General features: G+C 33.3%; 1 protein-coding gene across 4 annotated transcripts; it reads left to right on the forward strand.

The window, feature by feature from the left end:
• The first annotated feature begins 1645 nt into the window (after positions 1 to 1645).
• On the forward strand, positions 1646 to 25086 carry LOC143058003 (calcyphosin-like protein). Of its 4 annotated transcripts, none has more exons than XM_076231475.1 (5): positions 1646 to 1736; positions 7376 to 7537; positions 8199 to 8376; positions 9427 to 9633; positions 10818 to 11338. In XM_076231475.1, the coding sequence occupies exons 2-5, from the start codon at positions 7401 to 7403 to the stop codon at positions 10917 to 10919; spliced, it is 624 nt and encodes a 207-aa protein (XP_076087590.1). In that variant the 5' UTR covers positions 1646 to 1736; positions 7376 to 7400; the 3' UTR covers positions 10920 to 11338. The 4 variants fall into 4 exon arrangements, with proteins under 4 accessions (XP_076087590.1, XP_076087600.1, XP_076087593.1 ...); XM_076231485.1 differs by lacking the exon at positions 10818 to 11338 and adding an exon at positions 24362 to 25086 and having other exon boundaries at positions 1672 to 1736; XM_076231478.1 differs by lacking the exons at positions 1646 to 1736; positions 10818 to 11338 and adding exons at positions 7098 to 7242; positions 24362 to 25086.
• The last annotated feature ends 1239 nt before the right edge of the window (positions 25087 to 26325 follow it).

Genomic DNA, 26325 nt, shown 5'->3' on the forward strand with positions numbered 1-26325 from the left:
AACATCGACTGCAATGTTGTATTCCTTTTACCACAACCATAACACAAGTCACGATAAGGCCTTAGACAAAAGTTTACGCCCTCGCTATAAAGTTGAAAATAAACTGAAAACGCCATGGCTAGGAAACGACAGACAGACAGACAGACAGACAGACAGACAGTAAAAGAAACTTTATTTTGATTCGGCATACATAACAAAAAACAGTCTAATTTGACTTATAAAACAACCTGTAATACACAAAGTTGAATCTCACATACATAGCATGCAATAAAAAAGAAGCAACAAAATTATAATGAAGTAAAACATGCTAGACCAGAGCAACCAAAATCAACATAAATAATAAACAGCTCAAGAATTATCTGCAAGCAGAACAGCGACATTCCGAACCGTTCCAGGACTGAACAAGACTTTTAAAATTTGGAAAACTATTTTCAGTCCTGACATGGTATGGAAGCACACACGAGCTATAAAGGGCACCTTAGTTTTAAGTAAGAGTTCCTCGTAGGAGCTGGGTAAATCCTCATATATAAAACGGAGTACTTTCCCTGCACCTTTACTACTTTTCTGGAATTTTTCTCAGTGCAAAAACACCATGCCAAAGTGCAAAAATAAAAATTACTAAGAATAAAAGTATGACAAATAGTAAGTTTACTAAGTATATCCAACACTGAGCCCAAACATTTTAAAACATTTACTGTAACTACTGTGATGCCCTGCTACAGATTGAGTTGATATGACTACAAAAGTTAACTGATAGTCAATTTCAATGCCTAAAAATTTTACTGTTTTTTTCACATGTAAGGTTCGAATTTTGAATATGTATAGGTCAACGGTCTTTTTGCAAACAGCGAAAACTTGAAACTTGTCGTGATTTGCTTGCATTTTATTCACCCGGAACCACTCAATAAGAATTTTTGACTCAGATTCCAATGTTGAAATTATAAATCAAAATCTGGAGTACAGAAAGACAGTGTATTGTCATATGCATATTATATATATATAAACTGCCATTTTAACAAAAAAAAATCGTTTATATATATGTTAGACAACAATGGTCCTAGTATAGAACCCTGAGGTAAGCCTTTTTGGATGTCAGCCCAACCACTCAGAACATTGTTGACTTTAATTTGCTGAAGGGGGGTCACTTTGCCTTCTTTAAGTTTATCAGGGAAACAGTTATTTTTAATTGACAAATTTACAAGAGTTGTCAGCTGTGGTGCAATATAAGATTTACAATTTTTTACTTTGTTTGCTGGAATACCAACAGCTCCTGAAGCCTTCTTGGTGTCTATTTTATTAAAGATTTTATCGACATTTACGTATGCTTTCTGTAACTCAAAATTTCGTTTATACTTTGGTGATTTGAGGGGTCATATACCACGTCTGCTCCAATTGTGTCTGCTACTATGGAGAAAAAATTATTAAAAATTTGAAACTTCATTTGAACTATTTACAATTTTGTCATTTTCACACAACATAGCAAACTAAAGCCCGAGCAATACGAACCCAATAATAATAACAACAATAAGTGGGAGTGATCTAAGATTCGGTCATTCTTTTCGGCTTGAAAACGACAAACCAATATCGTGAGTAAAATAAAACGGAAACAGTTCATACAAGTATCAATAAATATTTCAGATAGCGGATATCCTTCATCAAACTTACCGGCACAGTTTTTATACAAAAAATCAACAAAGTGACTTGTAACGTGTGATACTGACTAGTTTCACTGCAACGTAAGTCCATATTCATGTCTTATTTGTCCTGTTAAATATAAGAAACAACGAGATGATACGTTTGAATGTGAATAAATTACGAATCTAAAATATTGAAATGTTTATCTTAGGGTTTGTGTATTCTTATTAGCAATTTTAGAATTTCTAATTTTTGCAAGCCAAGTTATATCGGGTATATAAAAATATCATTATATATGACATGTTTGAATCAAACAGAGCCATACTGCATATGAGTCTGTATATCGATTCGTGTTCAATCATGACCGAATCAACTAAAAAAAAAGTCAATACAAATCAAAGGCGACAAGAAAACCAGAACAAAGAGGGATAACTCTATTTAATAAATGTAATCTCTCATTTTCCCGGTCTCTTTAATTGGATATATAGACTAAATGATGAAGTATAGTCTTCATTTTTTCATTATCCATAAAAATATTCAGACAGAGCATTTCCTATATAGACCGCACAGTTGAGCTATTGAGTTTTCAATAACGTTAATAAGACAAATCCACATATTTAAGCTGAATTCGTGCCCTGCGTACTGATTGGCCAATCAGTTCCAAAGTACCTCACAAGATATCTTTCTGTCATATTTTGATTCAATTCATACCGTCTTTTTTAAAATTTTGATGATTACACTATCGGTAGGCTCCAATTCTTCAGATAAGGTTCTCTGGTTTCAACGACTGATCGATAGTGAGGTGTAAAAAAAAATGAACCAAAAGTGAGCGGAATCGTCTGCTGTTTCAAAGAATTTCAAATTGTTGTTTTTTCACTTCTTGAACCCCGTCAGTACAACAGTCTATATTAAACAACTTTCTCTTATTTGTCTTCCTCGTTTTCATGAGAACTAAATGCATATGCTTGTACAATAGAGTATTCTCGGGAAGTGTTTCATCAAATAGCAGATGTTATTGAGTGCAAAGGAAATATGAAAAAAAAAATGACTAAATCGTGACATAATATTAAACAACACATAAAATTCTTCAGTTGTCTATTTCAAATTATGTTTGGTTGCAAAATAAGCCTCATGCATCACTGGCTTATCCGCCCAGGTATCAATTATATTTGTGAAATATTTTTTTGCTGGTGCTGTGACTATAAAAATTGAGTCTGGTAGGTTGTTCCATAGCTTCATAATTCTTAAAGTGAAAGCGTCCCTCGAACTCTCTCAGCGTCCTTAGTTCTCTCTGTGGATAGATTTCAGACTGTTTACCATAGCCCCTGTCCTCGGAGACATTTTCCTACTACAGTTAAACAAATAATGCTGTTTATACTGCAACTAGTTTTGTTTATTTCCTTAATATAGTATTAACATAGCTAAATTTTGTAGTTTAAACATATTTATTTATAGTGGATTGGAAAACAAGTTTTGCAACTTATATTAATCCCTTTACACTTTGTGGGTGCGAGTGCTGCCTTGTAGCGAAATCTACAAGGGTGTATTTAACGTGCAAGAGATATGGCTCTCTCTTAACACGGGTCAGCCATTTATCGTCCCCTTCCGACGGACTATCATCGTTTCCTCAAGACCATACTCGCAGATGGTGTCAAAGGACGGCTCTCTTATATTTTGTATAATGTCAATTTTATCATGGAACACTTTCTCCATAATCAGAGGTCCATTACGGGATGAAAATAAGTTTGACATTTGTGTTACAATTAAAAAGGCTATTATTTTATTAATTTAAGTTGCATTATAAAAACAATATTACCTCAATGTCATAAAAATATAAATTTTTTTTTTGTACTCGGCGCAAAACTGGGGAAGGGCTCGGTATAACCTCGCCCTTCCCCATTTTCTCAGCCTCATACAAAAACAACTTTCAATGATAATAGACTTTTTTTTGTGTGTTTTCAAAATGCTTTATTTGTTTCTGGCATAGTGCTTCGCATCATTATAAAAGGATTCCACACAGAGCTTGCAGCGTAAAATGAGTAGTTTTGTATAATAATACAAAGTGTCAGAATCTATTTAAACATGCAGCTGCGCAAAACATGGAAATAGAAATTGAAGTCACTAAATTATCAAAAGTTTGGTGACAAAAGGGATGATTTGAGCTTCCCGATTGTGAACTTTCCATTTCTATTTAACAACATTCAAACAGCGCCCGAAGAACGAAATTCAAGAGCTTGCGTTTCCAATCGTGAACTTCATGATAGAGGGTTGTTGCTTACAGGGAAAACCATTGAACTATGGGTGTCAAGTAGTAAAGTTGGAATCATCCCTTCGAAAATTTTACGGACGTCATCTCGAGTTGTTCGACCGTTATGGAATATGTGTCACAGATGACCACAGATGTGTTCCAAATGTTGTACCCACACTTATCACGTCAGTATTTCCTAATTGTGATATGGTAGAACGAGACGTGTTTGTGTTATTTGGGTTTGTGTTGCTCAGTTTGTATAGTTTCTGTCGTCGAAAAGGCATTCGTTGTCAACGATATATAAGTTTGTAATGATGTCTGTTTAAGGGAAACCATTTGTGGTAGGTCATTGATATTTGGTATGCCGTTGAAGTATCATTGACACATCTTATTTCCGCGGAGATTAGTTTGCCTTGCTCATTAGGTCATTGTTTATTGAGTATACCATTTTGCATAGTTTAAACGTTCAAGTTTGTGTTTCGTCCCTTTAAGGAGAACCATTAGTTGCAACTGCATAAACGTTAGTTAATCATGTTTTTGTTACACTTCTAGGCCACCGCCCCTTGACTTTGAAGCTTTCGCATAGTTTTAAACATTTTGCCAGTTTAAGATGAACCACTGTAATTATAAATTATTGGTATTTGATATAGTATTTTATATTTCCAAGGAGTTATTTGGCCCTGCACCTTTAGAAATGGTTCTCTCAAAGTAAATGTTTAGCATAATTTACATATTCTCAAGTATTGCCTTTTTATGCCCCACCTACGATAGTAGAGGCCGGGGCATTATGTTTTCTGGTCTGTGCGTCCGTGCGTCCGTTTGTCCGTCCGTTCGTTCGTTCGTCCGTTCGTTCGTCCGTCTGTCCCGTTTCAGGTTAAAGTTTTTGGTCAAGGTAGTTTTTGATGAAGTTGAAGTCCAATCGACTTCAAACTTAGTATACATGTTCCCTATGATATGATCTTTTTAATTTTAATTCCAAATTAGAGGGTTTACCCCAATTTCACGGTCCACTGAACATAGAAAATGATAGTGCGAGTGGGGCATTCGTGTACTGGGGACACATTCTTGTTATCTATGTTGTGGTGTTTTTACTTGTTTTCGTCGTCTTTGATCTTTCACCATGACGTTGTTAGTTTCTTTCAATTGTGAGATTTGAATGCCGCCTCTATATCTTCCGACTCGTTTTTTTATAGAAGAGTTCGAAGTATGTAGATCCAAGCATTCAAAGGACAAATATAGTTTCATATTTACTAATAGTTCTCCTCGTGACCTAAATTGATTTATATTACAACATTAAACAAAAAATAAAAATTGCAGTCAACAACTGACTATAAAACCCATATTGCAGGCTCTTGACATGGAACAAGTACGGCAGAATGTGACGGAACTTTACAATCCTTTCAGTTTGACGTAAAACAATCAGAAAAACTACACCATTGTCCAAGGTTAGGGGAGGGTTGGGATCCCGCTAACATGTTTAACCCCGCCACATTCTGTATGTATGTGCCTGTTATTCAATAGTTTTCGTTTGTTTATGTGTTACATATTAGTTTTTCGTTAAGAAAATTGATCATAAATAAGGAAACGTTTTCTCTTTTGAATTGTTTTACATTAGTCATTTCGGGCCCTTTGCTCTTTGTTGAAGGCCTTACGGTGACCTATAGTTAGTAACTTCTGTGTCATTTGGTGTCTTGTGAAGAGTTGTCTTATTGACAATCATACCACATCTTCTTTTTTAGAAATAAAGTTTTCTGTCAATTTGTACCTTTATTTAAACTACTTACATAAGAATAAGAGTAGCAGCATGTTCACCGTGCGCACCTTTGACGATATAAAAAACAACAACGCGGAAATAAAACCATTCTTCGTTTTCGCTTTATGATATAAAAGCATAAACGCGACATGGCTTCATCTGAAGGTCTGAAGGGGGTGTATACAGAATAGAAAATGATAGCCCCAATAAATAATGAATAGAAAACCGGGGTATGGTATGCAAAGTACAAAGAAGAAATGTGGAAAATAAAAGAATCGGGTAATATTATACTGAGTAAACAAAATAAATGATGTACAGAATAAAGAAATCGTATCACTACAGAAACATTTGATAATACATCTTTTTCACACGAATGTAAAACTAACCGTGACACATTCTTGTTTTTCATAAGAAAGATACCTCCTTTTTTTTTATCTAGTATATCAGTAACTGCTGTGGATAGTAAACTTGGAATTAATAGCAAAGACCAAACACAAGTTATTTGTAGTATAGCTATGTTCTTTTAATACAAACAACGACAAAATAATTGAAATTAATAGAAAAAAAACGGATTTTGGGAAAAAAAAGCGGGGGAGGGCCAAACAAAACAATGTTCCTAAGCCAGGATTTATATAGTACTATACAACAAAGTATAGTAAGACATACCCTCATAACAAGTACATTTGGGGTTCTAAGATATGTCCTAGATATTTAAAGAATACAGAAATGTAGGACCCATCCAGATCGTAATATCTAGCCACCATAAAGTTGTAATGATTTGTGCTTCTTCACACTTTTTGTTTTGCAAGAGAAATTTAAAGTAGGGATGAGTTGGTTGAAGATAACCAGTTTTATATTACTAGTATATATACATTATTCGTTTATTTCCCGCAGTGATTGTTTGTACATTTGCACCACGTTCTCTATTCTTTATTTTTGTCCTAATTCTTCTCCATTCCTTATTTTTAGACCTGAATATTTATAAAGATATTATCTTAAATACTCTATCTTTCTAAGAATTATATCAATTCTTCATTAAAGTAAATTTTTATTTTTATTCCGCTTTATCATTGTTTTATTTGTCTATAGATAATCATCTCCGTTTTGCCATTACGAACCTCTCCCAGTCCGGTTTCTCAAGTTTAATACATTTTTGACTTTTTTTTTTTAATTTGAACTTTGTGTAATGCTAGTGTTTATTCCATTTGTATCAATTTTGTTCTAATACAATAGTTATAAATCTATAGTAAAAAGTAATAAATAATTGAATTTGAAAAATAAAAAAAAATAAATAAAAAAAACAAATCCATCAGATGAAAAGCGGCGAACCACTAATTTTGACAGTTCTTTCTAATCTTGAACTTTTTTATTAACATATCGGTAATTGAATCAACACCTTTAAAAGCATTAATTAATTATTCGTTTTTAATTGATAAAGTGAGTGACGCCCGTTATGAAAACAGAGTTAATGATGTCTCCCTTGTTGTCAATGTCAACGGAAGTAAATAAAACCAAATTAGTGCATGTCTGAACGTAAACCTGATCGATATATAATACATTGACAGGTGTTTATATTCAGACTTACATTGATGTTTTAGAATATAAGGTAAGGACTGTTCTATATATTATTAATATACAGCTAAATTAACACTACGATTTATGTAGTATAACTATTCATTTTGTAAAATAACTTGCACCGTCACTTGGGTAAGGTGTAACATTTTCGGTCTTATTTACAGGCGGGAACAACACAACAAAATAAAAATGGCAGCAACCGGTAGAATGAACCATGAATTAAAAAGAAAGGCAAAAGAAGCAGAGAAAAATTGCAGTGATCCTGTTGAATTGTTAAGATGTAAATGTTTACAAAGAGGTGCAAATGGTATTAAAGGGCTAGCAAGGTATGTGTTTACATTAATTATATTCATGTTAGTACCTGCAATCAAGTTTAGTAAGACTTACTATGCACATCCTTACTGCAATAAAAACTGGGATATTGATGATGACATTGAAACAAAGAACTGCACTTATTGATTACAATGAAATAAAAAAATGACTTGCAACCACTTTTTAATAATTACAATGAATTAAGAAAAATGACTTGCAACAACAATGTTGTTATAATAATTACGATGAATTAAGAAAAAATTACTTGCAACAACAGTGTTGTTATGATACAATTACACTGTGTTATAACAGTTACTGCGAAACAACAATGTTGTTATAATAATTAAACTGTGTTATAACAGTTACTGTAACAAGAGGTAATAGGGCATGGACCTCCTTTTTTGTGTTGCAGATATTTTCTATAAAAGTATAGAATCATTAAATGTGGCAAATGTAAACGTTGTGCACCTCTGCAAGAGTTATCTCCCTTAATGTGCATGTTATATTTTCTGCAATGATGTCAAGCTTATTTCTAACAAATAGCAGAAGAGATTATTAAAATGAACTGCCTGTAAAAACATCTGAGGTCAAAGGTCATAGGGTAGGCAACTTAACATTTGATGCTATGCTGTTAGGTGTTTTATAAAGTGTTTAAAATATTAATTTTATAAACAGAACATTCAAGATTTTTGATGATGACGGCAGTAGATCTCTAGATAAATCAGAATTCAGCAAAGGAATACGAGATTATGGTATTGTTTTAGAGAGAGATGTTGTTGACCAAGCTTTTGATGCCTTAGACAAAGATCACAGTGGAAAACTGGATTTTGATGAATTTTTAATTGCTTTACGAGTAAGTTTATCTTAGAGAATTTTTTTAGTAATAAGTACCCCCTTGTCTTAAGGTAGATGGGATGTTTAAATTATAATACATAGAATTTCTTAATAATTTGCCAAAATGTAGTTTATATCCTGCTTGTTTAAGAACATTAATAAAAAGAATGCGTCACCGGACTTATTTTCCCACTACAGGTTGTGCAAAATTGTCAAATTTTGTATAGATTATGCATGGAAAACCCAATTTTCGGTCATAAAACGAAAAATACACCATAGAATTTTGAGATAAAATATGAGAAGATAGCTCCAAAATTATTCTATCAGATAAGAAGAAGAAACAATGGGGTTACCGGACTTGTTTTCTTGCTACATAATAAAATGGGCAAATTCCTAACACATTCTATTGTAAAAGTAACACTATCTGAATTATCTGCCCTTGCATTTGAGTTGTCTTCCCTTATTTGACAAAGTTGGAAAAAAATGAATCAAACAAAAGTATTTGTTTTTTGGTAAAATACAGTTATAAATATGATAAAACATGGCATATTCTATATTATAATGAAAAATCTTACTCATGAATTACCTACTAATTTAAAAATTTGCACATTTTATCAAAAATGTAGACCTTGTTTTCTGGTATTTCAAAATCCAAAAAGGAGGAAGACATCCTATCTACCTAAAGAAAGTACATTTATTATAAGGAATAAAAAATTGGATGTCTGGGCAAATCTGTGCTGATTTTTAATTTGGCTTCCAAGTGAACAATGAAAGATGAGATATGATTGCTAATGAAAATCTCTCCACCAGAGACCAAATCTTTTAGAAGTTAGCAACCATGTCGCTGTACCACCTTCAACAATGAGCAAAATCTACACTGCATAGCAAGCTATACAAAACCTATCTAAATTGTTTATTTACTTTGTTTAGAAAAGTATAGGATCCAATCAACCAAAATATAATTTTTCTTGGTTTTGTGAAAATAATAGTGTCTTGTGTAATAACTAAAACAATTCCCACAGAAAACATATTAAATGATATTACATATTTGTGATATTTATTTTTTTAGCCAAAAATGAATGCAAGCAGAAAAGCTCTAGTGACACAAGCTTTTAACAAATTAGACAAAACAGGGGATAGTTTAATCACAACAGAAGATTTAAAAGGGGTATATAATGTAAAGAAACATCCTAAATACTTAAATGGAGAATGGACAGAAGACCAGTGCTTACTTCAGTTTCTATCATCATTTGATTCAGATGATAAGGATGGAAAGGTAATTATTCACAATTTATGTTGAAGTTGGAGGAGGGGGGGGGGGGGTAGTAGTAAACCCAGTGTAAAATCACCATGGATAGTTTCACATTTTTAATGATCTAGTGAAAAATCTTTCTGAACAAGGATATTTATTTGGATGTTCTTCCTAAAAAGTTAAAATATATTGACTTGTTCAGACAATTATAAATGAATAAGCAATTTTTTTTAGTATAAAATGTGAATATTCATGGTATTTTGACTTTATGCATATTTATGGTGCTTTGTTACTGGGTTCATGACTAGCAGCATCAGTCACATTAAGTATTTTATTCTATAGTTAAAAAAAGTAGATAGGGTTTATGCTAGTAAAAATTGATGTTTTTTTATTTAAATTTTCACCAATTTTCTTACACGAATTTTATTGTTAATATTCGGGGTATTGTTCTTATGTATTGCTTTTTATATTGCTGGAAAGGAGGGAATGGAAAGACCAAAAAGGTGCCCTTCAAAATGTTAACTTGTTTCTAGACCCTAAATGTTGTAACAAACCTTTGTACAATTTTTTATCAGTGTTATGTTTTGAGTGTTTTTATGTTGTAAAACAAGATTAACATTATTTGGCTTGAGTTGATTTCTTTACTTATAAGGGTGAGGCGATTAGATTCAATTCCTTCCTGACCCAATATTTTCTCTTTTTTTTTCTTTTTGTTTTTAAATATACCTTACTTATCTAAGTGATAACCACTGTAGCCAATGTGGTAGCACATAAACACAATGTATGGGTATGGATATACAACAATATTAGCATGAACATTATAGCAATATTATAATTCAGAATAAAGAAAATTAAACACAAGACTCAAATGTACATTTTCTACTGATGATATTGTGTTTATGCATCTTTATTTTAACAAGTTTGACTATTTTTAAACCCTTTATTTGTCAGTGTCTGAAATTATCCTATTTTCTTTTTTTTTCAATCACTTTAATTAATTTTTTATCACTTGAATTAAATATTTTAAGAGTTACTTCCCCTTTGTAGGTTTTAGAGATTTTCAATACATGTATTTTGTTTCAGTTTTTCCAACCAAGGCTGAAATACACATTTGAACAATCCAGTCATCATGATTGTTGTAGCTACTCTAATCCCTTGCATGTTGCAATATTTATATTTATGCTTATTCTACACCACTTTCTTTACAGATCACAAGAGATGAATTTGACAATTATTATTCTGGAGTTTCAGCATCCGTAGATAGTGACGCCTACTTTTCATTAATGATGACAAATGCTTGGAAACTGTGAACACTACCCCTCAATGCACATAGACAGCTGTTTAGTAATTTAGCATCAGATTCTCAAATAATCAAATAAATGTTACACCTTTTAAAATATTCAGATTGTTTTTTAAAAGCTCAAAGTTTTATTGGAATTTGTATATTTTTTTTATTATTTATAATTGTTATTTATAAATTTTATATACTGTAGATTTTAGTTTTTATAGAAATCTCTGCTTTTAAAAATGTAATGTATCTTTGTAAAGGATATTTGAGAATCTGTTTTACGTAGAGAAGAATTGTGCTAAAATTAGAAAAGAAAAGTGCAGTATCATCAGTGACAATTGGTGACAGCAAATACGCACTGGTGGACAAATGCACGTTTAGTTTGTTAACAAAACATCCATTTATTTACCATGTTACATTAAATTATATCATGAAAAGTCACTTATTTTATTTTATTCACTGATTTTATTTATTTATCATGCGAGTGACCCTTGGATTATGTTGTTCCTAAGCATTATAATACAAGAGTAACTTACAATGTTTCACTTACAATGTTTCACAACACACTTTCAAAATCACAGAGCACAAACATCACTTGCCAATATGACACACAATGACACTCTTACATGGTTGATATTTATGCATACTTGTATAAGTTAACATACATATTGATAGTGTGATTATTGTGATGCTTATTCCCCCCTGCTTCCTATGATTTCGCTTTACTTTAATTTAGCTCTTTTAGGTTCTTGCTATGTTGTTCTAGTAGACTTAAGTGGTTTAACAAAATCTGTGAACATTGCTTGTTCTACAGAAAAATCTATCAATCCAGATTTTTGTTATGGGAGACAGGTATTGATTCAAGGTATATATATATATATGCAGAGGATACTTTAATGTATGGATATTTATAGATGCAGAGTTCTGCAGCATGGTATTTATCATATTGAATTGCCCTTCTCAGCTAGCTTATTGTCAATGATTACTCATGTACCCTCAGCTCTGAGTGACATGGGTTCAATACAAAAGTTTAGTCCATTTGTTTGTTTGTCATCTTTAAATTGGTGTTGTCATTTTATTTTCAGTCTATGAGTTTGACTGTCCCTCTGGTACGTCATCCCCTCTTTAAAACTCTTCTGAGACAAATATCTGATTTAAAAGGAAACTTATCTTGTGATAATGTGTACATACTTTAAAAAGGATTTAGAGCTTTGGCAACATGGATAAAGGCTGAAAAGTGACTTGTGGTCCTTGAAGAAAAAAACAAAATTTGTGGTGGGTCATGTGTAAATTTTGGTGGTAAAAACCTTCAGACCATCTTAGAGAACCCTGAAATCCCTTGGTTTGTACTAACAGAAACTTCCCATTACAATATAAGATTTGGTCCAAAGGGTTCATGAATTGAAACTTGTTAGATCAAACAAAAATATTACCTGGCCTTCATCTTTATGGAGTCCAGCTATTTTGTTTTAATGGGGTCTGGTTCTAGTAAATTGTATATACACAACAGGTTGAAATTTAGAAATGGAATACATATCCTGATTATTTTTTAACATCAATGGTCAACTGAGTATTTAAATTTGCAATGTTTCTTAGAAGCAAGAATGTGTATGGCGTAAATGTTCATCTGACGGGTGACATTAGACCAATATTTTTATGTGCATGATATATCCATTGAACAACTTATTAAAAAGATGTACATAAACATATATATGTATAGACTGAACTAAATTAAAACCATAGATAAAGAAATAGTTAGCATGTGCATGACATACAATATAATAAACATATTACTAAATAGATATAGGAAGATGTAGTGTGAGTGCCAATAAAGCATGTATTTTCTCAACATAAAAAGTTTCAGGCTCTATGAACAATGCTTAATTATATAAAACTTTGTGTTTCTAGTATTGAACTAGAAAGGGAAGTCTGTAATCTAAGGTACAAATAACTTATTTACTTGACCAAAATTTCTGTCTAAAAAGATTTCAGGCACAGTGTGTATCATAATGGCAATTCATGAATATCAGATGCTATTCTCATGGAGTTTATTACAATGTCAATTACATAATATATCAGGAGCAGATCCAGCCATTTTTAAAAGGGTGATTCCAACTTCCAACCATATGTCCCCATTGGAAAGAATTGGTCATAAATGAAGAAGGAGATACCAACCCCCTGAATACCCGCTACTGCATATGCTACATTTGAAGGGTTTATAACAATCAGACTTGGGGTCAATTACATTGGATTGTAATTAATTAAATTACACATTACATTGCAAAAATGATCAATTACACTAATTACACATTACATAGTTTTTGAAATGTAATTAATTAAATTACAATTACTTTACTAAAGTAATTAATTAAATTACACATTACATTTCATCATAATATGTTTTAACAATATTATACATGTATATATAATGCATGTGTAAAATATTCATGTAAGCATAGTTAAGCGTTGCATTTGATAATCATTAGTTATTTTAATGTTTTGTCATTTAGTCTGCATCTCTCTGGTCTGAACACTTTGACAGCAATTTTAAATAGTCTTTTGACAGGAGCTAATGTGGCAGATATTGCTTGATCAGAACATGGAATTATTTTACTTCCATGATCGTGTATACTAATTTAACAAAATGATCGTGTGCAGTGATTTTAAATTCTAAATGAATTGTCTAAGAGAAATTTTTCCTATTTTTTTTTTGTTTTTTTTAACAAGGTGAGATAAATAACTTATCAATCTAAGATCTTTCTTAAAAACTGAACAAAACACTAATATATGATTCTCACATTCATTTTTAAATTATAAGACTATTCAGAAAAAAATTCTGTAAGTCAAATAATAATATAGAAACTTCAGAATATATTACCGACTTCATATATATTAAAAAAGTTTGTGATATCAATATTTGAAAAATACAATTTATATTGTTAAACATAAATCCTTATCATTAACACCATAAAAGTGCATGTAATTCAAAAGTAATTGAGCATTACATGTTTTTTCATTGTAATTAATTAAATTACCATTACATGTAATTAAAAAAAAAATGATCAATTACACATTACATTAAATTACATGAAAAAATGTAATGCATTACACTTAATTATCATTACATTTTCATTTACCCCATCCCTGATAACAATTGCAATTTAGGGTTATAAGATGCTTTCCCAAAGGGTTTATTACAATATTACAATTAGAAATAAGGGATATGGGTCTCTTCTCTCACAGGGTTTATTACATGATAGTTCAGAGAAATCAGATGCTACTCTCAATGGGATTATAATAAAATTATGAATTTTCTTGCACCAGATGCGCATTTCGACAATACATGTCTCTTCAGTGATGCTCGTGGCCAAAATATTTGAAATCCAAAGCTTATCATGATAGTTCAGGGAAATCAAATGCTTCTCGTAAAGGGTTTATTACAATGGTAATTTTGTAATATCAAATGCTGCTCTAGAGGCCTTTTTATACGCCCGTCAAAATTTTGACGGGACGTATTATGGTATACAAATGTCCGTCCGTCTGTCTGTTCGGCGTAAACATGTCGCACCGTAACTAGAGGACGACTGATCTAAATTTCATGAAACTTTATATAGTTGTTTCTTATGATGGTCAAATGATATGTATACTTTTTGGTGAAAATAAGATTTAAACTTTTTGAGTTACGGCACTTTGTAACTAAAACAGGGGTGTATTTTTTTCACATGTCGCACCGTATCTCAAAAACGATTCTTGATTATTGCTTAAAACTTTACACGCTTCTTAGTCATATTAATCTTAATATCTGTATACTTTTTGGTGATGATTCAAAATTTCATTTTTGAGTTATTGAGTATTTTGTAAAAAAAGGGGGGAGGCTTTTTTTTGCATGTTGTGCCGTATCTCAAAAACGGTTTATGACTATTGCTTAAAACTTTACACACTTCTTTGTTATATTAATCTAAAGATCTGTATACTTTTTGGTTTGATTCAAATTTTATTTTAGTGATATTTAGTTTTTTGTAAAAAAAAAAAAAACAACAGGGTGGTTGGGTTTCACATGTCCCGTCGTGTCTCAAAAACAATAAATGGTTATTGCTTAAAACTTTCTCAGAAACTATTTATGATTATTGCATAAAACTTCAACACATGACGTCAGGGGTATCATGCGCTCATGGCGCAGCTGTTTATTACAATTGCAATTCAATGATGTCAGGTGCTTCTATCAAAGGCTTTGTCACCATACCAGTTTATGGATATAAGATTGCACTTTCAAATGGTTAGATACACGTGTAATTCGGGGATATCATATGATACTGTCAAATTCTCTCTCTCAATATAAGTCAGGGATAATAGATGCTACTCTCAATGGGAATTTAAGGATATCATATGCTACATTCGAAGGGTTTATTACAATTGTAATTCAAGGATATAAGATGCTTCCCAAAAGGGTTTATTGCTATAACAATAAAGGGATATATGACTCTACTCTCAAACAGATAACTTCAATGGCAGTTCAGATATATCGAATCTGCTCTCGAGGGGCTATTGCAATTTCAAGATAGCAGATGCAATATCATATTCGTGTTTTATTATAATGGAAAGTTAGGGATATAATATGCTACATTCGAAAGGTTTATTATAATTGTAAATTAGTAATATTATATGATTTTCTTAAGGGTTTATTGCTATGATAATTTAGGGATGCAGGACTAGTCATTAAGGGGTGTATTCCAATTACGTTTCTGCTTGTTGTAGTTGTCATTCAAAGATAACAGATGCTACTCTTAAAAATGGTTTATCACCATGACAATTCAGGGATATCAGATGTTACTCTCAAAGGATTTATCACCATGACAATTCAGGGATATCAGATACTATTCTCAAAGGGTTTATCACCATGACAATTCAGGGATATCAGATGCTACTCTCAAAGGGTTTATCACCATGACAATTCAGGGATATCAGATGCTACTCTCGTATGGTAGATCACCATGACAATTCAGGGATATCAGATGTTACTCTCAAAGGGTTTATCACCATGACAATTCAGGGATATCATGCTATTCTCAAAGGGTTTATCACCATAACAATTCAGGGATATCAGATGCTATTCTCAAAGGGCTTATCCCCATGACAATTCAGGGATATTAGATGCTTCCCTCAATGGGTTTATTGCAATAATAGTCCGCTACTCTCAAAGGGTTTGTCACCATGACAATTTTGGGATATCAGATGCTATTCTCAAAGAGTTTATCACCCTGACAATTCAGGGATATCAGATGCTTCCCTCAACGGGTTTATTGCAATGATAGTTCAGGGAAATCAGATTCTTCTCTCAAAGCGTTTATTACAATGACAGTTCAGGGATATCAGATGCTACTCTCAAAGGGTTTGTCACCATGACAATTCATGTGTTCCTCTCAAATGGTTGATCACAATTGCAATTTAGGATATCAGATGCTCCTCTCAAAGGGTTTATTATCATGACAATTCAGGGATATCAGATGCTACTCTCAGAGGGTTTATTACAATGACAAATCAGGGAAATCAGATGCTTCTCTCAAAGGGTTTGTCACCATAACAATTCATGTGCTTCTCTCAAAGGGTTCATCACAATTGCAATTCAGGATATAAGATGCTCCTCTTAAAGGAATGATCACAATTGAACTTCAGGAACATCAGATGCTCCTCTCAAGGGGTTCATCACAATTGCAATTCAGGGATACCCGATGCTTTTCTCAAAGGATTTATTACAATGACAAATCAGGGATATCAGATGCTCCTCTCAAAGGGTTCATCACAATTGCAATTCAGGATATCAGATGCTCCTCTCATAGGGTTTATTACAATGACAAATCATGAAAATCAGATGCCTCTCTCAAAGGGTTTGTTACCATGACAATTCAGGTGCTCCTCTCAAAATGTTCATCACTATTGCAATTTAGAATATCAGATGGTCCTCTCAAAGGGTTTATTACAATGATAATACAGGGATATCAGATTCTACACTCAAAGGGTTTGTCGCCATGACAATTCAGGTGCTCCTCGCAAAGGGTTTCATCACAATTGCAATTCAGGGATATCAGATGCTACTCTCAAAGGGTTTATTACAATGAAAGTTCAGGGATATCAGATGCTACTCTCAAAGGGGTTATTACACTGACAATTCAGGGATATCAGATGCTACTCTCAAAGGGTTTATTACAATGACAATTCAGGGATATCAGATGCTATTCTCAAAGGGTTTATCACAATGACAATCCATGGATATTAGATGCTACTCTCAAAGGATTTATTACAATGATAATTCAGGGATATTAGATGCTACTCTCAAAGGGTTTATTACAATGACAATTAGGGATATCAGATGCTACTCTCAAAGGGTTTATCACCATGACAATTCAGGGATATCCGATGCTTTCCTCAACGGGTTTATTGCAATGATAGTTCAGAGATATCAGATGCTACTCTCATAGGATTTGTCACCATGGCAATTCAGGTAAATTAGATGCTACTCTCATAGGTTTTGTCGCCATAACAATTCAGGGATATAAGATGCTATAAGGGTTCATCCCAATTGCAATTCAGGGAAATCAGATGCTACTCTCAAAGGGTTTATTACAATGACACATCAGGGATATCAGATGCTACTCTCAAAGGATTTATTACAATGAAAGGGCTTTTTAACAATTGCAATTCAATCATGTCAGGTGCTTCTCTCAAAGGCTTTGTCGCCATACCAGTTCCTGGTTATAAGATGCAACTTTAAATGGTTTAAACAATGACAATTCGGGAATATCATATGTTACTGTCAAAGTTGTTTTCCAATTGTATTTAGGAATAATAGATGCTACTCTCAAGGTTTATTACAATGGGAATTTAAGGATAGCATATGCTACATTGAAAGGGTTTATCACAATTGTAATTCAAGGATAAGATGCTTCCCCAAAGGGTTTATTGTATGACATTAAAGAGATATAAGACTCTACTCTCAAAGGGTGTATTTGAATGACAGTTCACGGAAGTCGAATCATCTCTCCAGAGGTTATTGCAATCGCAATTCCAAGATAGCAGATGCTTCTTTCGAAAATGTGTACTTATTGTAATGGCAATTTAAAAATGTAAAATGCTACTCTCGAATGGTATATTACAACATAATTCAGGGATATCGCAGGATACTCTCAAAAGGTCTACTAGTATTAACTATAACTAGTTATTGATATCATTACATTGGCAATAGAGGGGTATCAGACGCTACTCTAAATGGGTTTATGACAATACAATTTAGGGATAGTTGTGGCTACTCTTAAAAGGTGTATTACCAGAACAATCCAGGGATGCCATAAGCTTGTCTCAAAGTGTTTATTACAATGGCAATTCAGGGTTATCATATTCTATTCTGAAAGGGTGTATCACCATGACAATTCAGGAATATCAAATGCTCCTCTAAAAGGGTTTATTACAATGGCAATTCAGGGATATCAGATGCCACTTTCAAAGGGTTTATCATCCTGGCTTTTCAGGAACACCATATGATACCCCAATGGTTTTTATTACAATAGCAATCGAGGGATAGCAGATGCTACTCTCAAAGGCTTTTTTATAAGTGCAGCTTACAATATCAGATACTAATATGTGCATATTGCAATTAAGTCAAATATATACCTATTGCTACTCTCAAATGGTTTATTATGATGCCAACTGGTTAATATCTGATGCTATTATCAAGGGTTATCACCAAAACTCAAAAGTTTTAATACAATGACATTTCATTCCACTGGTAACATATAAAGATGCATGTGATTGTTTAAAAATCCAGTTTATCCAGTTCCCCCTAAAAAATGTAAAACAATAAAGTGACAACAAAATAATACAAAACCCAAACAACATTTACTTTTAGGTCAAATGTACCCATCAGTGCTACTTACATATGTAACAGAAGATATATATGTATATATACATATACAAGATCTTGTGCGAGGTCGTGCAAAGAATATTCCAGATCAGGGGTGTAGCTTGGGTCTTATATATAGTGAGGCAAATTTGAGCCGAGCGGAGCGAGGCGAAATTTTTTTTAGGGGTGTTTGAGGGCCTGAAACGCGTTTTCCTGGATTTAAATGTATGATTTGTGATCACAACCTAATGCCATATCGCCATATCGCAACATATCTATATGAGGAAAGTTAGTCTTGATACAACACTGTCTTTTGGGATGACAAGAACTAAATATTAAATAAATAGTGTATTCGTCTCGAAAGTATACCTCTTATGCATTGTATGGGATTCTCTTTTCACATGTAAATAATATGACAGTGTACTATTTTTTGCAATTTTAATAAGTTAACACCTGTGTACAAGTACATGCAGTTATCAAATTATCATTAATGTTAGAAATGTAATGGTCCAAGGCGACGTTTTTTGGTTTCATCAAATTTTCTCATAATCTTCTCTCTACAAACGGTGATATCTCTATGTATGAAGAGACTAGCCAGTCCAGAAAGTCGGTCTTCGGTCATCGTAGATCTGCTCCAATGTTTTAATCGTGAACATTGGGATAATAATTGGGGTCTGCAAGTTGAATTGCTGTTTCCAAAGACTGATTACCGGTATCTTTATCTCTGTTTTGGAGTCCGGAACAGAACATTTTCCACCGTTCAAGTTCTCTAACAAACCCTGGAGAGTCTGGCATATCCTCCTCATATCTGACTTGGATATCGGCAATTTCCTCCTCAGTTATGTTCTGAAGGCGACATGGCAGCAACTGAAACGCCAAGAAAGATGGGCGTGTTTGTTCAGGAAATCGTTCATTCAACTCATTCAAACAGTGATCGACAAACGGAAAGTATGCGTTCACTCCATAATAGCCGTGTACCGAATCGTCGGAAAATGCAGCATTAGGTCCGAGTACACAGTTATTTCGTAGTGCATTTCTTTTAGACAATAAATGAAAATTAAAAAAATCCCACCTGCGCTTTCTCAATAATATTTTTACAGTGTGTTGTACTACTTTTGAGACAAATTATATCAAAATTATAGAAAACTTCATCAGCTCTAACTCAAAATATGGACAATTTTATGTTAAGGGCGTCTTGAAATCTTTTGATAGCTTCCGAAGTGCTAATTTTTGACCTTTTTCAGCTGGACCTAATCACTACTTTACTTAAATATTTATGACCCAATTTTTTTTACAGTGTCATTTCATCCCCCAACTTGCTATATGAGGCATAAAACATGAAGAAATAAATTTGGAAGGGGTATAACAAAAATTGACAAGTAACACACTGTCCACACTAAGGACTATATTCGTGGACAAGGACAACGAAAATCAAAGGACGATAACTGTGTACTCGGACCTAAGCCCGATGACGCATTCGCCCAACTGTTCTTGGTTTACCGAGCTCGATGTCTATGCTCTCGGCGATCGCAGCTGCTTTCATCCATATACATCTGTTGAACACTTCGTCCGACCTTTGAGCAGCAACTACCTTTTTACATGTCTGAGCATCTGTGAAGGCCTTGAACACATCACATTTTGCAATGCAAGACTTAAGGGCTTTGTATAACTTAAAATATGATGGGCAATTACTATTGCAACAACAAAAGTGCTCTTCTCCATCATATGTATAAATGCAGTGGCTTTTGTGCGAGCTTCGGTTGCCGTACTCTCCTTTCTTACATCTTCAAGAGATGCAAGAACTGCCTTGTATTTAGCCAAAATAACGGACAGTGTGTCAACTCTAGCAGACCATCTTGTTTCAGACAATTTCGGAAGCAAACTCTTGGAAAAGGCATTTGCAATATTGATGTTACTCTCAACTTTCTCGTCATCGGTATCCCCTACTAAATAATCAACTTGTTTTGCATCGGGCAAGTGTCGCTTAAGAATTGCTGTTCTCTTTGGACTGCCTCCAAGGAACCACGTTAATTGATTAACATCATCAAATACGGTTCTTATCATATCAACACTTCTACATGATGACGAAATAACCAAATTTAACGCATGTGCTCTACAATGATGGTATTCTGCACGGGGTTGTAGTTCTTTAATTCGGGCACTTACACCAGATTTTAACCCAGACATCACGCTTGCTCCGTCATATCCCTGACCCCGTAAATTTCGCAAATCTAATTTACAATCCTCCATTATCTTAAGCAAGGCTGTTGATATGGATGCTGCATCTACCTTATCTAGAGGGACAAATCCAATGAAATCTTCATTCACAATACTTATCACATCAACAAATCTAATGCAGACTGCCATTTGCTCTAGGTTTGCCACGTCTGTACATTCATCTGCCATAATAGAAAACCACTTGGCACATCTAGCTCTTGACAGAATGACTTCTAACACCTCATCTCCAGCGATTGCAATAATTTCATTCTGAATGTCGGGACTCAAATATTTTGCGTTGTATGCTGCTGTAGCTAAATGTTGTTTTAGGACGGGTTTGTCTTCGGCTTTCCAATGGACGAAAAAATCAAAATTCCCATCTTCACGTTTAGCGTCTTTATCCCAATTATGACCTCGAAGTGGTATGTTACGTTGACCCATGACTACGATAACGTCGATAATATTGAGAATTATCTGTTGATTTTTCTTAATATTATCTTCGTAAGCCTTAGAAATACTACACTTGATGTTTTTTTCCCCTCCCTCAATGATTTGTAGAAAGTTCGACGATTTGAGCAAAGCGTCCTTGTGGCCACTAGATTCTTGATGTATCAAAAAAATTCCTCTTTTAGCCCCGACAGCATTTTTCCAGTCTTTCATTCCAGACGAGGAAAATTTGTCTGAATAGCCACCAGAAGACTTACATTCACCAAACGCTATGCAGGGAGCACAGAAAGCAGAATCTGTAGAAGGAGAATACCTTAGCCAATTGAATTTATCTTCCCAGGCTACCTTATATCTTCTACCGTGTGTAAGAGGAAATGAAAATTTTCCTTTTTCTGGTGTCCATTTTGAACCAAGAATTGTACTTTTAAGTGTATCATTTAAAGATTTTCCTATAAAACCAACTGGATCAAGAGACTGTGTTTGTGTTTGTGTTTTTGTATTTGGGTTTGTTTCAGAATCTTGAGAGTCGCTACATGAAGCTTCTTCATGGGTTTTGGATATAACTGCAAAAAAAAAGTCAGATTGTAAAATAAGTTCATGCAAGTTAATCGTTGACAGTTTTTTTGTTGCTCATCATGAACGTCTGATACGACCGTCTTTCCGTAAGAAAATGAAATATTGCCTATCAAAGTGTTATAAAGGACGGACAGACAGACATACATGTTATTAATTTTTAATATTGTACTGTTTGTATATTTGTCTCATGTTTGTGTGTCGGTTTAAAATAGCCCTACAGAGCTTATGTTATTTGTACATGTAGTTACCGACTTTAAAAACAAAAAGGGGGTGTAAATATTTCTACCGATATGTCTCCGACCGCGGACTTTCTCTTTTTTTTTTTTATTGGGAACACACATTAGTATGTCACAGGGGTGGATCCAGGTTTAAATACTACGGGTGGCGAAACAATGACAAGTATATGCTAAAAAAAGAGAAAAGTGCATGTTTAGGGGGCGTATGCCGGGTCCGACCCTCCCCCATTTTTTCTTCCATCTGAATCCGCGCCTGTGTCATACACAATTTAAAGATCTACGATCTATACACAATAAATCGGATATAATGCTGTCATGATACTAAAGAACTATTATATATTAATTTACCCGGATCCATATTATCCGTGGATTCTGCAGTGACTGTCTTTCTTTTTTTAATAAGATATTTGTCCATGATTTCCAATTTTGGATCGTCAACAACTTTTTACAAATTTATTATACCAATGACGGGCGACAATGTATGTTTCTGTAAAAAAGCTTCACAGAAAAAGACGATGATCTAGTATTTTCTTATTTGAAATAAAACTAAGTGTCAAGTACATGAAAATATTTCATATTTTTTTTTTTTTTGCCAAAAAAAAACTAGTGAGGCAGTTGCCTCATTGCCTCAATGGAAGCTACGCCACTGCCAGATGCGATAATAAAGCTCCAATAAAGAAATTGATTAATATAAAATGCAAGTTATTGCAGTAAATCACACAGTTCAATATCGAGGGTATTATAATCTTCCTTCTATAATTAGTAGGTACTTTTGTAACTAACACAACGCCAGCAGCGTTATGAATGTCGTGGACATTAAAGTCAGTGGGTGAATTTCATTATTTCATTCCTTTCAAATCATCTGTGACCTACAGGCTACAGGAGTCTCTGCAACTCTTCAACTTTACACTATGGTTACTATGCTAGAAGCTAAAACAGTACAGATGTAATGATAAAACAAATTTCCTTATTAAAAGGATTATTAAACCCTAAACGTAGTTCAACTTTGTTGTTCCCCATGCTAGCGTGTTCAATCTTCGAATTTGGATTCTATTTCCTTGGGTAGAACCTTGATTTTTTCAGTATATCCTCTTCAAATTTGAATGAAGGTTTCCACGAATCCAAAAGTAAAATCACAAAAATACTGAACTCCGAGGAAAATGGAAAGTCCCTAATCAAATGATAAATCACATCAAACGAATAAACAACAACTGTCACATTCCTGACTTGGTACAGGCATTTTCAAATGTAGAACCATGCATGACTTTGATAATCAGAAAAAAATCATAAGTGATGGACTATCCTATCCATGAACATATCCAGAATTTATCAATACAATATATATGCTCAGATATTCAAGTCGCAAAATGATGTTACAACTGTCAAGAAAATAACATAAGGTGCAGGAATCAAATATCTATTCTAATAATATAAATGATGTCATTGTTAAAGTCGTCTTTTTAAAACGGCCCTCACCACCAAAACTTAACATTGATTATTTGACCATAAAAGTGAGTACAAGGACAGAGAATAACTGCCAGATATACATTTCAATTCAAAAATTGAAGTTATCTCCCATTGTCCAGAATTTAGTTAAATTTAACTACAACCAATGCTTTATTCAATGCAGTATTTAATGTTACTTTCCACTGATAAATTAAGGCAATCTTTGCCCTTCTGTGCTTACAAGCACTTTGATTGTACTAATAGTCTTAGGAATTATAAATTAAGATATGACGAAAATATATCTTACATTAAGAGGATTTCCTTGTGCATAACAAGTTGGACAAGACGAACAAGATGGAGGTTAATCCAGCATAGGCACTTCGGATGCACGAAATTTATAAAATATTGACTCTTGGTCCATACCGCTGTTACCTGATGGTATATTTAGCTTATAATACAGTAATGACAGGATATATAACATACTGATTACCATTCATAAATTCGATGATCAAATTTGAAATAAGTACGTTTATACAAGAGAAAAGAATTACACTACACATATACCTAATGTTAAAGAAAACAAACATCATATACCCAAAATCAGAAGTATAATAGAGTCTGATACCATGTTCTTTTTTTATTCTTCAGATAACTCGTGACGAATTTGATAACTATTATAGTGGTGTCTCTGCCTCAGTGGACAGTGATGTGTACTTTAATTTAATGATGACCAATGCTTGGAAGCTGTGATTAGCTGATGTCATCAAATATTTATTTAAAATTATAGAGCAGGTTCTCATGGAGACTAAAACCATCTAATATTTATTATTTACAAAATAGTAGGTCGTTTTCCTGGGGCTAGTCATCGAATATTTATTATTAAAATATGAGGTTCTCAACAAGAATCATTTTGTTCATGCAGACTAAAGTATTCATCTATTTAGTATTTATAAGATAGTATGCAGTTCTTAAAAAAGTCAATAAACAAAACATTTGGCTTATGTAGAACTAGTTTTCATATGATATTTTACTGACATTTTCTGCTTTCATTATGTTGGGACAGGATGAAAGGGTACTACTATAGCAACATATTTACTTAACTTTGAAGGCTAAACTGGCTCTTGGTGGGGTAAGATGAAAGGGTACTACTATAGCTACAGATATACTTAACTATGAAGGCTAAGCTTGTTACAGGAGTAGTAAGAATTTCCAGAGTCTGTTTTGAGGATCTGCTTTAGACTTAGTACTATATTACCTATTGGAACCTAGTATTAGTCTGGCTTATGGACACTACATTTTATAAGAACATTTTTTTGAACAGTAATGCTCAATTCTTGTACATATTCTCTGTTATATTAAACTATGTAAACTCTTGCATGACTTTTTGTATGTTGTCATTGTGTTAACCATTGTCATTTGTACACTGGAACTTGGTCAAAACATAAAACAATGTAAAATGTTACAAATATTTACAACAACCATACTAAATCAGAACCTTGACAAGTTCCAATGTACAATATTGAGTCATCAAAACAACAGAATAAAAAAATACCTACCATAAAACTTTGATCTCAAAAATGTTCAACTGAAATTCTTTACCAAGGAGGTTGTATGAGATCATTGTCACAAACTAAGTCAGCCTTGGGCATGTAGTACAATGATCAATAATGTTACACACTAATTGATAGAATCTATTTCTTTTCTAGATGGTAAAGGTAAGATTATTGGAGTTTTACAATCAACACTTATTCACCCAGTCTCCTAAAATACACTTCACATTTAAAAAAAGAAATTAAATATAATTATTGATTTTGAGAGGAAATGTTAAATATGCATGTGTCTGTTATTTGATCATTGACATGTTCTGTTTGTTGTATTCACCTTGTTATCCTTGGTTATAACTTACCACCACTATAATGATCACCAGGATTATACATATTATGATCAACACTATGGCTACCACTAGTGAAGCTTGGATTGCTTATCCTTCCAGTGTATCTCAGTTTACCATCAGTGTATAACTCAGGCTCTAGGCTATTGGGCAGTCATACTGGACTATTATAATGAGGAGATGTGGTAAGACTGCCAATGGGAAAGCTATTCACCAGAGACCAAATGATATAAGAGAGTAAAGGTCACTGTACAGCTTTTAAAAATGAGAAAAACCCATTGTTAATTACTTTCTATTTTGTTGGTAAAGGATAAGATAACTTTGCCCAACAGTTTCAACACTTATTCACCCAGTCTCGTAAAATACACTTCACATTTAAAAAAAGAAATTAAATATAATTATTGATTATGAGAGGAAATGTTAAATATGCATGTGTCTGTTATTTGATCATTGACGTGTTCTGTTTGTTGTATTCACCTTGCTATCCTTGGTTATAACTTACCACCACTATAATGATCACCAGGATTATACATATTATGATCAACACTATGGCTACCACTAGGGTAGCAGGAATTGCTTATCCTTCCAGTGTACCTCAGTTTACCATCAGTGTATAACTCAGTCTCTAGGCTATTGGACAGTCATACTGAACTATTATAATAATGAGGAGATGTGGTAAGACTGTCAATGGGAAAGCTATTCACCAGAGACCAAATGATAT

This window comes from Mytilus galloprovincialis, chromosome 1, assembly GCF_965363235.1.
Source record: "Mytilus galloprovincialis chromosome 1, xbMytGall1.hap1.1, whole genome shotgun sequence".
NCBI classification, from domain to species: domain Eukaryota; kingdom Metazoa; phylum Mollusca; class Bivalvia; order Mytilida; family Mytilidae; genus Mytilus; species Mytilus galloprovincialis.

What these genes read in the sequence shown, in the direction of transcription:
- LOC143058003 (XM_076231475.1), top strand. Translation starts at nt 7,401, where the DNA reads ATGGCAGCAACCGGTAGAATGAACCATGAATTAAAAAGAAAGGCAAAA. An exon ending in GGTATTAAAGGGCTAGCAAG is followed by an intron (nt 7,538 to 8,198) that starts GTATGTGTTTAC and finishes TTTTATAAACAG; the next exon opens with AACATTCAAGATTTTTGATG. An exon ending in AATTTTTAATTGCTTTACGA is followed by an intron (nt 8,377 to 9,426) that starts GTAAGTTTATCT and finishes TTATTTTTTTAG; the next exon opens with CCAAAAATGAATGCAAGCAG.